A 15,221-nucleotide genomic window follows, 5' to 3' on the forward strand; every position below is an offset into this window, starting at 1 on the left:
CTGGGCACTTTGGTCTGACCTCAGGGCAACTGGCACCCAAAGTGGTGATGCCAGAAAGTTGCACCCAAAGTGGCAGTGCAGTGGTATCCAAACTTGCAGTCAAAGTGGCGATGCAGGGATTGCTAGTGAAGGCAGCTGCTGTAATTGCTGAGAAGGGAGCTCCACAGCAAAAGCTGAGTTATTTAAATGCAGGTTAGGGGGAAGAAGTCCCAAACTGGGTGCATGTGTTCTGAAGACAGTCCAGAAGCAATTTGGGCGTTTGGCCCTCTGTCACATAAACAGGATGCAACAAGCCCAGGGGGAAATTCAGGGCAAATCACCCATGTAAATAAGCCCTGTCACCTGGCCAGCCCTACACTCTCCTCTCCACTGGTGCCACTGTATAACCTTCGAAGAAATGCACACCAGTGTAATGGACTGTTATGCTTGTGTAGTGTATCCACTGGATTCTAGCCACTGACTTGCTACTATAAAGGGGTAACAGGGGTCTAAGTGCTATGAAGAAACTGTGAGAATCCCTCACAGAGATTAGAACTCATGTACTGTACCTTCCAGACTGTCTTCATGGTGCAAATTGAAGTTCTCATAGGAGTCCCAGCGCACTATAGGATCAGAGATGCTGTAATCCACTGCAACAGCAGCATTATTCCTGTAGGTTTCTCGGCCTGTGAAGAGACAGGAGGCAGAGCCAGATAACCCAAGGAGTAAGAGATGACAGAGCCAGCAGGATAGCATTAACATTTATTTAGGAGATTAGCGCACTTTTTTTAACATGCCTTATCCTCAACAGGATAAAGGCGCATTTATTTTTATCACATTCAAATGCATCCTGTTTACAGCTCAGATGCCAGCCAGGCTTATTCTGCAGCGTTTCAAGAATGGGATTTTCCTGTTCTTGAAAAGGCATGGGATAAGTGTTGCTGGCATCCGGGCTGTAAATGGGATGTATTTGTCTGCCCACAGGTGAATGCGCTAAAACCCATTTTAAAAATAAATGTGCCTTTATCCCATTGGGGATAAGGCGCATTAGAAGAGAGTGCGCTAATCTCCTATAATCTTAGGGAATTGTCATCAGTACAGTTGTTGAACTCACTAACAGTTAATTACACAGTTAATTATCCTTTTCTTAGACTAACTTTACAATTTCTGAAGGGAATAAGTCCACTCTGTTACTATCCTGGACTGAACAAAACATTTTTATGACAAACAAGGAAACTGATAGATTTATATCCCTCTTGAATGTCAGCAAACCCAGAGTTAGGTGCATTTATGTAATTATATAACTGTCTGTTCTTTAAGCTTGCCAAGCCCTGTGTCAGGGTTTGTCATCATTTGACAGCTGCTGATGGCCTTCCCTGAGGTCTGGTCAGGTTCACTTTGGTTCAGCAGCCTAGCCTACTGCTTGAAACAAAATGCTGGTTACAGTCACCTAGGCCTCGTACTCCTCTCTGTGTTGTTGCCCAAACTGCTATGACTGGTACCTGTCACTTTAACTTCCCCACAGTGCCTGTGGGTTCCCAGTGTAGAGTCACTGCCAAGCAAATCTGCATTAAATCCCCAAAGGCATTGTAGGGTATTTGAATTGGCAGGTATCAGCAGCATTAGCTAGTAAGACCAGGTTCTTTTAGGATGCTGCACCTTTCAGCCTGCCTCCTTCCCAAATGTGAGATGGGGAGAAATTTGGCAGTGACTGCAGCGGTTGTCCGTGAAACATAGAGACAGGAAAGAAGCAAAGACAACAGGAAGGACTGAAGAGGAGGAAGGACAAGATGGAAACATGAAGGAAGAAAGGAAGGCAAATAATAAGCAGCAAGAAACAACTCTAATTAGGGTTTGGTGGGGCAGACAAATGTGCAATGAAGTTTTGGCAGCTACCAAATGACCAAATTTAGCACCAGGAGTAGCAACAGGGCAAAACAACAGGACATACAAAAATGGCCATCAGAGGCATGAACAACTAACAGTTGCCCACTCATAGTTTAAGCACTGAACAGGTGGAACTGCGGGCCATCTGAAAGGTTGCTGACTGATATGGTTGCCTTTAAAACACATCCTGCAACCTGACATCTTGGACACAAGGGGGGAATCGTTTTGGTCCTCAGCGATCTCCCTGTAATTCTGACATCCACTCACCTTTGATTTTCTCTGGACTGGAAGAGAACACAAACTCCACACTTGCTTCAAAGGGAAACCGTTCATCTGGGGAAAGAAAACAGACGTGAGTCAGTAAACTGGGTTTCAGTAAGCCACAGTGATAGCCTATCTCACAAATAAATCTCTTCCTCTGTTTTCAGAATTAGACCTCTCCTCTCACCTCTCCAGGCTTCATCCAATTCATCTTTGCTAAACCAGAGTTGGGTGCTGTGAATGGTGCAAGTGTGGAACTGGACTCGGAACACGACATCCCGCTCAGCTCCCTGGAGCTGCTTGTGGTAACATTTCACCTGAAAGGAGGAGGAGGGAGAATAGACATGGGTGGTTAGTCAGCACAGCTCTCCCCTCTGGCATTCATGCTTTTGCCATCATCCTGCTCCACTCGTACACACAGACACACAAAGAACGGGTGGGGGAAGAAAAGGTCTTTATATTATGTAACATCTTAGATCCTGAACTGCTGGCCACACTCACCATGACATCCCCTTTCAAAAGCAATGCTGGCTCCAAGGTGATGCAGAGCTTCTGAGTCCCACCGGTGCCATGGAGGCTGCTGCAAGATACAGATAAACAGAAGCAGAACTGAGACTGCATTCATCGGTAGAACTGCATCCCTATCCTAGAAACTATTCACCAGGTGATCCAGACATTTGCCCTACAGAAAACCATACAAACACTCACTAGATGCCAGAGGTATAGACCAGCTGCATGGACTGGTAGATCTTCAGGAAAGGTTGGTAACCTAGGACAGGAAAAACAGGTTATCAAATAGGACCGGCTGAGAGAATATCACAATTTTATGGTGGAAGATCAGGCCATTCTTCACCTCCCCTCCACTTTCAAAGAAGAAAGAATGATGTAACTTTAAACACAAGCATGTGCAAGAACAGATGGGAGCCGTAAGCAGATATTTAAATGTATGGGTAATCTTTAGTTTTCACTGGAGTGAACAGATTGGTTATCAGGATATCACTATGTAACCTTATGGCACTTACCTCCTCCAGCCTCAAAGGTAGGGATAGCTGGGAGCAGGACATGATGTAGAAAAAGTGTATTGCTGTTCATCTTGATTGTGCCTGAGAGTAGCCCACTAAAGTAATGGATGTACCTGTCAAAGGGGAAAGAACGATGGGTGAGTCAGAAGCTAGTAGGAACATCAACAGTAACCTGAAAGCAAGTCTGGGCTTAGAGGTCAGTAGTCCTGCCACTTTTTGAGTTTGTTCACCCAAAGTCAGTACTCCTTTAAAGCAGCCTGATGAAATGCCCTTCCGACATACTCCGTTGAACTTAAATCCATATGGTGTCTGTTTTGAAAAAGCCCATTTGGCCAGTAGAGGTATAGAAAGGTAGAGGTACAGAAAGAAAAGTGGGAATTAATCTCACCTCTTTTGGGAAGGTTGCAGGGAGGCAGCAACTTTGTCCTCACAGAACTTGCGCATAGTCAGAGTGCTGAGGGCTTGGTCTGCACTAAGGAAAGAAGAATAGAAAGCGGTACAAGTGTGCATGTGTGCTTACACCCTCAGCTGTGAGCCACTGAATGTAGAAGTCATGTTAGACCTGGATTCTACCCACAGAGACTGGGCCTAAGTGAGACAAATCTGAAAAAAGGACGGAAAAGAGATTTGGGAGAAAGGGAGAGAGAAAGAAAAAAAACAACTGCAAGTGAGGGAGACAGAGAAGTGGGTACACAGAAGGGTTACAGTCTACACACAAATACAATCTCTTATTACCCACATGCTTGCCCTGATGAGTACCTTGCAGAGATTTTGCTGTAGTGCATATAGGCTGCTACAATGACACCTGTCTTCCCCTTGTTGCCCTAGTACAAAAAGAGATAATGTGTTAAGCATTAGAAATAGTACCGCAGAATAAAAGGGTTGTCGCCTTGAGGAAGGAAAATAAAAAAAAGTTTCCCTAGGGGCCAGCTTGGAGGGAAGAGGCGATAGAGGGCTGAAGGAGAAATGAGAGAGCTTGCTGTTGTTAGCATATTATAATTACTCTTCTCCCCCGGCCCACTTTCATATGTATCTTTCCACTCCACCACTCACTTGGTTTGGGAGCATTCCTGCACAACCCATCCATCAATACTTCCAGAACGTAAACAAGCTAAAGATTGAAGACCCAGATGGATATTGGTTTCAGCTACCGCAATTATAAAGAAGCTTGCACACCAACCTTCAAGGCACAGCGAGGAGATTTCAGCTGGCCAATAAATTCTACAGTCTGGAAGATAGTCTACCCATGCCCTTAAATTTATTATTTATTGTAATAAAATATTTTTATCCCCTGCCCTTTTATTGTGGGATCTCAGAGTGGTAAGCAGATTAAACAATATAAACAATGTAAAAAAAATCTGTATTATAATCAATAAACAATTTAGACAAAATCAAAACATATTTTAAACAATTCAATAAGTTAAAACAGAATAAAAATGCCATAAGAGCTTGAAAAGTCATATAGAGCAGACCCTTTGGATCCATGGGGATTTGTTTCTGGAGTGCTGCACATCAAAAAATGCTGAAGATCATACTCCATATTATTAAACGGTGGCAACGTGAACACACATGCTTCAGTATAGAATCATAGATTTGGAAGAGACCTCAAGGGCCATCAAATCTAACCCTCCTGCCATGCAGGAATACACAACCAAAGCAGCCCTGACAAATGGCCATCCAGCCTCTGTTTAAAAACCTCCAAAGGAGGAGAGACCGCCACAATTTGAGGGAGTGTGTTCCACTATCAAACTACCAGGAGGTTCTTCCTAATGTCTTTTCCTGCAGCTTGAATCCCTTCTTCTGTGTCCTAGTCACTGGTGTAGCAGAAAACAAGCTTGCTCCATCCTCAATATTAAATCCCTTCAAATATTTAAACAGGGCTATCATATCAAGGCATGTCCACATTCACGTTGCCACCATTTAATAATATGGGCTGTGACGAGCTGTGGTTGGTTGGATTTGCAGTTTTGGAGCCAGTGGATCTGGAGGCCTACTGTACATGCTTAAAGGTAAATTAGTTTTCAAAGGCTTAAATAAAAAGCCATAGCAATGGCAAAAGCAAGTACATCAGTGAACTAGCACTACCTAAGCGGTTTACAATCTGTAAACCAATTGTCCCCAACAAGCTGGGTGTTCATTTTACTGACCTACGAAAGGATGGAAGGCTGAGTCAACCTGGAGCCCTGGAGCAGCACGTTGTGGCTGCAGTACTGGCATGTAACTACTGCACCATCAGGGCTCCCTACAGTTCCCTGTTAGAACCAATCAGGCTTTCAAAGGGATGGCATTCAGAAGTGGGGTACCCCAGGAGAGAGGGCACTTTCCCATGCCCCCCTTTCATATTCCCTCCAGTGGTGAGATCTTTCTGGCAGATAATCCTGGGACAAACTCATATTGGGAGAGGCAGTCCTTCATGTATGGAGGCCCCAAACCATTTAGGGTTTTGAATGTCATCACCAGCACCTGGAATTCAGAAGTGAATTGGCAGACAGGTCCATTAATGGAGTCCAAAGGGTTCCATTCTACCATGTAGTACCATGAGCCCCTGCAGCTCTAGCATGCTTGTCATAGGACTATCTGGGTAACAGTTTTACGGGCCTACCTAAAACACATGCCCCTCAGAAATTAACTATGCTATCTTGGGAATGTAGCTGTTGTCACAAAAAAAGTGACTTCTCCAGGCTTTGTTATTTGCTAATTCACATCATGCAGCCTTTGCTGTCCTGCTGTTCACACTTCCCCATATTCACAGCAATGCCTGCTACATTTCAGTCTGTAATGGCAAGCAGGATTGGAGCTATCCCCTTACTCCCTCAGCACCTTGCAGTGAAGCACAACCACATGCTGAGGGTCAGAGTTTAGCCAGGTCTCCATGGCTTTGCAGATGGAGCAGATTTTGTCCAGTGGTGGGGCATGAAGGTCTGGCCAGCCAAAATCTTGCACCTGTGCCAAAGAAAGACAACACAACATGAGAGTTTAGTACCATGTATACTAGCATCAGAACAGAGAGAGAAAAGAGATCTAGAACTCTTTACTATAGAAGAACAATCCATTCTTCTGCCACAGACCCAAGTTCAATTATTAGAATATACTATGCAAAAATTGAATGAATTTCTGTTTGTCGGTTTGGAGGACACAGGGTTGTAAAAATGTCTGTCTGTTTTAGTTTCTCCTAATCCCTTGCTCCATTGGGTTTTTAGGCGTCTATCAGACAAACTGTACACTTAAATGGACCACCCTCCTCAAACCTTGAAGACTAGAAACTTAAGCCTGAAACAGATGGGCAGACAGGGGTGGCTTCCAGCCACTCCAGAGGCATGGCATTTACACAACGCATGCTCCCCGAGTGCCTGGAAGTCACCCTGGGGCTGAACTGGGGTGGTCTAAGGTGGTCCAAAGCCAGCTGCAAAAGGAGCTGATCTTTTCAGCCCCTATTTGGGGCCACGGGAGGAGGCACCCTCAGGGTCACGGCATGTGTTCACCATGGTCCCAGAATGATCAGGCTGGGAGTGGCTTCTAGCAGTTTCTTCCTGCCTGTTTGCTTCGCTCCTTACTTTACTTTTAAATAATTGACATTGGCCAAAATCCTGTGAGGGACTTACATCTTTGTAAGTGGATTTATGTCTATGGGAATAAGAACTGGGCAGTTCCATAACATCAGTATCCAGTAAAAGGCCACTCTTACGTTACTATGTTACTGTGCAGCGGAACCAGTGAAAGGACTGATACTCACTGTGACCAATGAACATCGGTTCTGTTGAACATGCTAGTAGAACCTGATGTGCATTGGGACACTCTTGCTGTTGTCATTTTACAGAACTTTGCAATGTACTAACAGGGATTCTTAGCACTTCTGCTACATAGCTAAGTATATGTAAAGTTATATAACACACACCATGACAGAAGATTCTATATTGGTGGATTTGGGGAAACTTTGCCATGTTTCATTAGTGTGAAATCACGGCTTTTTAAAATTGATTTTATAGTGTATCTGAATAATCCCTGTGTAGCTGAAGCAAAGACTCTCTTATTTTATACATACATTCATCTTATAACACAGAGCAAAAATAAATTCATTACACAACACCACATCAGAGTATTTCACCTGAATTAGAAATTATTGTATCAGACTGGCCTCACTAAAGAGGCAGGGAAGGGAGGTATCACTCCTTTGCTCATCCAGACTTAAGATGGGTCTTGAAAGAGCTAGAAATCAGCCTATCAAACACAGTGCCAATATACTCAGTGGGGCAATAGTCATCCATTTCATCACCAGTTGTCACCAAAATGTGTGGTGCTGTCAATTCATATTCCTCTCTCCTGACCACCTCATGCTGAAATTGTGATCTGTTTACCTTCCACTTGGGCAGAGGTTGGAAAAATGATGTTTGGGACTACAAGTCCCAACTCCCGCAGTTGGAAAGACCAGTGGCTATACTCACTGGAGGACACTGACAGCCCTTTCAACCTCATCTAAGCTCTACATGTGGGAAAGTTAAGAAAATTATTTTACATGTAGCTCCTTTCCTTCTCACCTTGGGGTTTAGCCTGATGATGTCATGCCGTTTCTCTGACAGGTTCAGGAGCTGTAGAAAGAAAGAGACATCTGATTGGTCTCCAAGACTTGCAAGTATGCTTTAGCAAGGTTTGTCAACCAATCCTTACATTTACTTGACTGACAAAAATTATCTCATCAAAGAAATATCACCTGAAAGATGACACACCTCTAGATTCCATTTCGCCTCCACTCCTGGAATTATCAAGGTTCATAGTGACTTTCTCAACCCACAACCCACCCAGGAAAACATTTTTTTTTTAAAATCAAATGTTGGCAACTCCACCTTTCACTCTTATTCTAATTTGCAATTCCTTTTCCAGGGCTGGATCTGCCACTAGGCACAAGGAGGCAATTGCTGTAGGCAAAAGATTTGGGAGGAAGCAGCAAGATTTTGGAGGAGAACTGCGGGTTGTCCTCCCTGTGCCACTAAACTAGCCTGCTTCCTACAGAAAGAGGGCCCTTTCACACAACACCATTATAGCACTATGAATCCTTAATTTCCAGCCTATGAAATCCCAAGATTGGTTGAGGAAGGAGTGCTTACAATTCTTAGCCCAGAGAGCTCTAGTGCCTCAACAAACTACATATCCCAGGATTCCACAGCAAGAGGGCATGGTTAAAGTAGAACCATAGTGCTATAATGAAAGAGGCCAGTCAGCTGCCAATCCAGTCAGTTTTTGTTCATGGAACACAAGGCGAGGACCATCTTGTTCTTTGCCTAAGGAATCAAAACACATCGAGCTGGCCTTGCGTCTTCATACACTGCAATGCCACAGGGTGCAGCATTTCCTTGTGCTTCCTCTTCCTCTGCAAGCTTACATTCAAAATATAGCCTTACCCCAACCCACGAGATGTATAAACGTCTTTGTGTTAGAATGAAAGAGAATCTGGAAATGTTCAAAATCTCTTTCCATTTCATCAAAAAAGGCAGGCACATTGTGCATGTGTGTTGTGTGCCTTCAAGTCATTTCTGATTTATGTTGACCCTAAAGGGAACTTATCATGGGGGTTTTCTTGGCAAGATTTGTTCAGGGGAGGTTTGTCCTTGCCTTTCCCTGAGGCTGAGAGCATGTAACTTGCCCAAGGTCACCCAGTGGATTTCATGATCGAGCTGGGAATCGAACCCTGGTCTCCAGAGTCATAGTCCAACACTCAAACCACTACATGCTACAGGTCAAATTCCTCGTTTCCAGATGTTTTTGGACCGCAACTCCCAACAACCACAACTCTGCTGGTGAGGGCTGATGGCAGTGGCAGTTTGACACCACGTGGAGGATTTTATTTGGCCCTCTCTTGCTCTAAACAATGTGCAAAGAGATCTTGTAGCACCTTTGAGCCTGTCTCACTCCATGCATCTAAGGAAGTAGACGAAGTCTATGAAAGCTTATGCTACAACTTGTTTCACACACAGTTAGCCTCAAAAGTGCTACAAGATCACTTTGCATACTGTTACTCCAGATTATGTCTTTGAATTCTGATCTAAGCACTCATTCAAACCCATGTATCCAGAAAGCAAGCCATTTTGTTTTTAAGCAATTAGATTACAATAACTGCTCCCCACTAATCCCCCCTTGTTTTTTCTTGGACCCTTTACCATGTATTTGTCTTCATGCTTGGATTTTAGCATCTGGGCTACTTCCCGGAGATTGCTACGGTAACGTTGTTCCTCCAAGGCAGGAGGGAAAAAGACTGAAATGATGCGTTCAGTGATGTAGATGAGGTCAAAGTCATACTTGCGTTCCATTACGTGGTCCAAACTGAAACTCCTAAAGAAAGGAAGGAATAAGCTTTGAGGGAGTCAGGCCCTTCAGAGGTGCTTTCTAATCTTAAATGGCTCAGCATATCACAGTCCTACAAGAACCTAAGAAAGAAAAAGTTAATGCAAAACAGCAAACCATAAAAAAGAGATATCTGTGTCGTTTCAAATCTGCTGCTTAGTTTTAAATTGTCTGCATACAACTGTATAATTGCATAGGTGCTTCTCCTAATATTGGAGATTATCACACTGGCAAAAAAGACGGGAGCATAGTGGTATGCTCCTGTCAATATCGCACAATAACATGAAGATTATCAAAAGATGTTGCACTGCTCTTTATTCATGAAAAATCCCCATGAATAAAAAGAGGTACTAGAATTCCTCTTTATTCATGGGATAATTATGACATTGCACGACAAAATGTGATAATCTTCATGTTATCGCTTGATATTGATGGGAGCATACCACTATGCTCCCATCTTTTTTGCCGGTGTGATAATTTCTATTGAGCCAATAGCCACCACCTTGGAATTTCCACACATTAGATCGAGTTGTTCCATCTTTAGCAACAGAAATCAAGGCTGCATATACACTGCAGAATTAATTCAGATCAACACCACTTTAACTGCCATGGCTCAATGCTATGGAATTCTGGGAATCTGTAGTTTTGTGAGACATCTAGCCTTTTCTGTCTGAGATATCTGTGCCAAACCCCCATCCCCCACCCAATTAATCCTAGAATTCCACAGGATGGAGCCAAACATGACAGTCAAACTGCATTAATTCTGCACTGTGACAGCTTGCCTATCTCTGCTTTCTGTATGACAGAAAATAACTTGGGAGTCTCACATGACAAGTCAAGATGCATCTGGACTGGATAGACCATTAACGCTTATGCTAGATAGCTGTTAGTTTCAAAAGTGATACAAATTCCTTTATATCTTTTTATGATAAGTCAAGAAAGAGGTTTACCATCTCACCTGCTATTGGTAAACATTAGGGCACAGTCTCTCCGGACAAGGTGGTGGCATCTGACAAAGCACCTTACCACCATTGGTCTTAAGTCATTGTGGGAAGAAGAAAAGAGATATGGGGATAGGGGAAATACTTCCTTATCCAGACATGAGGAGATACAGCTTGCTGGGCTAGAGTCATACATAATAGCCTGCAGTTGTACAAGGCTTGTTCTGGAAAGCTGAGTTGGTGGGACTGATCCAAAAAGCAGGAAGCACTTTTTAAAATATTTTCAGCAATATCCAATTATGTCTCCCCACATCTCCGTTTTTTTATATGTATCAAAAGTGAGGAATAGTTTTTATCCATTCAGAATAAAACCAGTACTTCCTGAACTACTTTAAATTGTCTTTGGTCCCATACATACAGGCCAAAATAAAGCTGCTTTGGGTCACTTTGGAGGTATGCTGTTTAAATGATGCATGTGTCCTAAGGGCCTGGAGGCCACATCAAAGCCATGATCCAGTCCTAAGGACTGGAGCGCAGCTTTGGTGCAGTTTCCGGACTCTTAGTATGCATACATCATTTAAATAGCATACCTCCAAAGTGGCCCGAAGCAGCTTTATTTTGGCCTGTCTGTATGGGGCCTTTCATAGACTGGAACATGCAGCCCAATCAGAATAGCTACACAGTTTTATAAATTCCTTGTTCCCTTTTGTGCAATTCCTTGTTGGTTGACATTATTTATGTAACTGATTCAGGAAATATTGCCCTTGCTCTTAATTGTCTTCTTCCCCTTACCCCCATGCTTGCCTCATATAGCCAAATCTGAATAGTTAAATAGTAGCATGACAACATCCCATTCACTGTGGAAGAGAATGACACAGTAATGTGGAAGGAAAAAATGAGACTAAATCAGCAGCACAGGGGTTTGTTTTGATTTTTAAGGGAAGCAACCACCAAAGGCAAAGATATTCACAATAAAAGAATGTTGAGGGGAAGTTTCTCCCCTTTCCCCACTTTTTATGAAAATCAAAATGGGAAACTATTTAGGAGCCTACTCTTTTGCTTATATGTAGAGATGTCAACTTCCTACAATGATGGTCAGATACCTGGACAAGCCCCTTCCCCAAATGTCCATTCTAGTGGCTAGCATTAGATTTGTGCACAGATTGGTTGCACTCAAGTATAAATTGAGGTCCATTCTCCAGGCACACAGATCACTCTGTGAATTCTCATTCCTAAGCTCAGTTCTTTAGATATGCTCTGGAAAGCTTATGTTCTCAGTATGGTCTTCATTTAATACTTTGGGAACTTGGCACAGATTTTAAAAAGAGTTCCTTAAGGATGTAATCATGTAGTCAAGATATGGGTGGAATGGAGTTAGGATAAGATAGAAGCCCGTTACATATGGCTCTGGGGAATTATAGGGATAGGAGGTCTGTGTACATCCTTCCATATCACCACGTAAACTCTGCGACTCCATTAGGCTAAATTCTCTGAAACAGAAAATTTGGATATGCATCTGCATTAGAAATGAGCTCATATAACTGTGACTTAGCTGACTCAGGAATACGCCTTTCTTGATCCTGAGATCATTATGTTTCCTCTTGGTCTTTCCTCCTGTTGAACATGACCAATTGGAATTAGTCCCAGCATTCCAGATGCATGCCTCTGATAATTAAGCAAGGGGGCTTAAATTAATGCTTTCTGAAAGAGACGTTGCTTGTAGAAGTTGTAATACAAAAAGGAGTTTACCAAAGGGTGCGATAGACCAGAAACTGGCTGAGGTCCTTTTATATTGCCCCATCCCACTTCATCCTCAACAAGACTGGCCTTTCCACTCAGGCCACAGATACTTTTTATAAAAAATAAATATTTTTATTAGTTTTGCACCCAAACACAATAACACACAGTAAACAATATACATTATGCATACAGACCACATTAATACATAAAAAATTACAACAACCAAATCTTCCCAAATGACAAGATGTCTGCTTAAATTATTATATTTGTATCACTATGCCTTTCTTGGGGGGAAAACCCATAAAAAGAGACTAGAATTTAAAGTTAACTGTGGCACACTGCACACACATATTTAGACACACTGCAGAAGTAATCCAGTTTGAGACCACTTTAACTGCCCTGGCTCAGTAATAGGGAATCCTGGGCACTGTAGTTTATTGTGGTACCAGAGCGCTCTGAAAGAGAAGGCTAAATGTCTCACAAAACTATGGTTCCCAGAATTCCCTAGCATTGAGCCATAACAGTTAAAGTGGTCTCAAACTGGATTATTTCTGCAGCATGTTTTGGATCTCTACTTTTTTTCATCCAATCTTTTCATAATTACTTTTGCTGTATACTCGTTCCATCCATGAATAGATAATAACTAAGACATTTTATCCACAAATCCAGAGGTTGTTAAATTACCAAATCTCTGTTGCAAATATTCCTGAAATCAGTCTGGAGCATAGATCCTTACCGGGGCAGTGTGTTCCGTTGCTTTGCAGTGTTCAGAGACTTAGTGGAGCCCTGGAAAAATCAAAGCAAGGAGAGAACGCAGGAGGACAACATTTAGTGAAAAGTCTTGATAAAAACACTGTCAAATACAAAAGTAACAAGGGAGGATGAAGAGGAAACTGACTGAAAATGACTGCATAAACCTGAAGAACGGATAGCTTCCTGGTGGTCTTTCTAAAGTCACCACCAACAGGGTTTTCAATAGGGAAATGACTGGCTATTCTGTTGATGGGTTAGAATCATAGAATCATAGAATCATAGAATCATAGAATCGTAGAGTTGGAAGAGACCACTAGGGCCATCCAGTCCAACCCCCTGCCATGCAGGAAATCCAAATCAAAGCATCCCTGACAGATGGCCATCCAGCCTCTGTTTAAAGACCTCCAAGGAAGGAGACTCTATCACCTTCTGAGGAAGTGCATTCCACTGTCGAACAGCCCTTACTGTCAGGAAGTTCCTCCTAATGTTCAGGTGGAATCTCTTTTCCTGTAGCTTGCATCCATTGTTCTGGGTCCTGTTCTCTGGAGCAGCAGAAAACAAGCTTGCTCCCTCCTCAATATGACATCCTTTCAAATATTTAAACAGGGCTATCATATCACCTCTTAACCTTCTTTTCTCCAGGCTAAACATCCCCAGCTCCCTAAGTCGTTCCTCATAGGGCATGGTTTCCAGACCCTTCACCATTTTTGTCGCCCTCCTTTGGACACGCTCCAGTTTCTCAATGTCCTTTTTGAATTGTGGCGCCCAGAACTGGACACAATATTCTAGGTGGGGCCTGACCAAAGCAGAATACAGTGGCACTATTACTTCTCTTGATCTAGACACTATACTTCTATTGATGCAGCCTAAAATAGCATTGGCCTTTTTAGCTGCCGCATCACACTGTTCACTCATGTTCAACTTGTGGTCTACTTGGACTCCTAGATCCCTTTCACACGTAGTTTCATTCAGCCAGGTGTCACCCATCCTATATCTGTGCATTTTATTTTTCCGCCCTAAGTGCAATACCTTACATTTCTCTGTGTTGAATTTCATTTTGTTAGCTTTGGCCCAGCTTTCTAGTCTATTCAGGTCATTTTGAATCTTGATCCTGTCCTCTGGGGTATTAGCTATTCCCCCTAATTTGGTGTCATCTGCAAATTTGAGAAGTATGCTGCCAATTCTGTCATCCAGGTCATTGATAAAGATGTTGAATAACACTGGGCCCAGGACAGAGCCCTGTGGGACCCCACTGGTCACTTCTCTCCAGGATGAAAAGGAGCCATTGTTGAGCACCCTTTGGGTTCGGCCGGTCAACCAATTACAGATCCATTTAACAGTTCCTTTGTCTAGCCCACATTTTACAAGCTTGTTTGCAAGAATGTCATGGGAAACCTTGACATTGGTTGCTAGACTACAGAATCCTTTGGGTCAATTCAACATGGTTCTTCATACATTCATATGTTCTTACCTCTGGCAATAATAAATTCATCATTGCCATCTTCCTACAACTGATAATAAACAAGTAACAAAACAACACAGGAAAATATAGAACATCAGATTTGGAAAGAAGTTGGATTTCAATCAGTTCTTAATGTCGAGTCTTTGGAACAGTGATTAATATTGCTGTCAGCCTCTTTTTAATCTGATGAAGATTAAAGCTAATGCCATAATAAAGCTTATTACAAACGCTTAGGCTGTAATGATTTTGTTGGTCTTTAGGGTAGCACAAGATTTGTTTCCCTTTAAAATATAAACTTAGTAAATATATCCATAGCCTACTTTCCTGGGGGAGAGGGTTGAACGAGGGCCTATAGTTTGCTCTCCCTGTTTCTCTGAGTTGAAGACAGACTTGGGAATTGACTTTTTTCCCCTGCAGAAGTCAGTGTCTGCATCATGAGGAAGCTTGTCATGCCTTTCTTCTGACCAGGTGTTTACCTACAAAACATTCATGAGTCCAGCAGATGGGAAGCAAGTTTGCATGTAAAAGGGTGCTAGAACCACAGTCCTGAGTGGGACTTTACAGCTCATCAAGTGCCCATCACTGACTGTTCTGCAGTGCTAGTCATCCGACAAAGATCAGCATCAGTATTTTCAAAGAACCTCCCACTAGTCCACTTCCTGGTTGTTTAATTTTAACAACCAAACTTCAAACTGTTATTGTTGGTTATCTTTAAGTTGTTTCCAACTTACAGCGAGCATGAGGTGACCTTATAGGATTTTCTTGACAAGATTTGTTCAGAATAAGTTTGCCTTTGTCTTTCTCTGAGACTGCAAGAGGGTGACTAGTCCAAGGTCCCTC

The 15,221-nt window shown here is 42.7% G+C and overlaps 1 protein-coding gene across 5 annotated transcripts in view; it reads right to left on the reverse strand.

Annotated features, from left to right (window-relative positions):
- The window catches only part of LOC149322749 (tensin-2-like), a 158,958-nt gene that overhangs the window by 24,438 nt on the left and 119,299 nt on the right, over positions 1-15,221 (reverse strand). For all 5 annotated transcript variants that reach the window (XM_089482470.1, XM_089482489.1, XM_089482480.1 and 2 more), the window contains 12 exons: positions 12,903-12,952; positions 9,302-9,473; positions 7,685-7,735; positions 5,970-6,092; positions 3,909-3,973; positions 3,538-3,621; positions 3,150-3,262; positions 2,836-2,896; positions 2,629-2,707; positions 2,315-2,444; positions 2,134-2,199; positions 549-665 (listed from right to left, as the gene is read on the reverse strand). In XM_089482470.1, the coding sequence (XP_089338596.1) occupies positions 549-665; positions 2,134-2,199; positions 2,315-2,444; positions 2,629-2,707; positions 2,836-2,896; positions 3,150-3,262; positions 3,538-3,621; positions 3,909-3,973; positions 5,970-6,092; positions 7,685-7,735; positions 9,302-9,473; positions 12,903-12,952 (1,111 nt within the window). The remainder of the gene's footprint in view (positions 1-548; positions 666-2,133; positions 2,200-2,314; positions 2,445-2,628; positions 2,708-2,835; positions 2,897-3,149; positions 3,263-3,537; positions 3,622-3,908; positions 3,974-5,969; positions 6,093-7,684; positions 7,736-9,301; positions 9,474-12,902; positions 12,953-15,221) is intronic.

Source organism: Sceloporus occidentalis, unplaced genomic scaffold (assembly GCF_023333645.1).
Source record: "Sceloporus occidentalis isolate IW3139 unplaced genomic scaffold, rSceOcc1.0.p SCAF_1, whole genome shotgun sequence".
Classification (NCBI taxonomy): domain Eukaryota; kingdom Metazoa; phylum Chordata; class Lepidosauria; order Squamata; family Phrynosomatidae; genus Sceloporus; species Sceloporus occidentalis.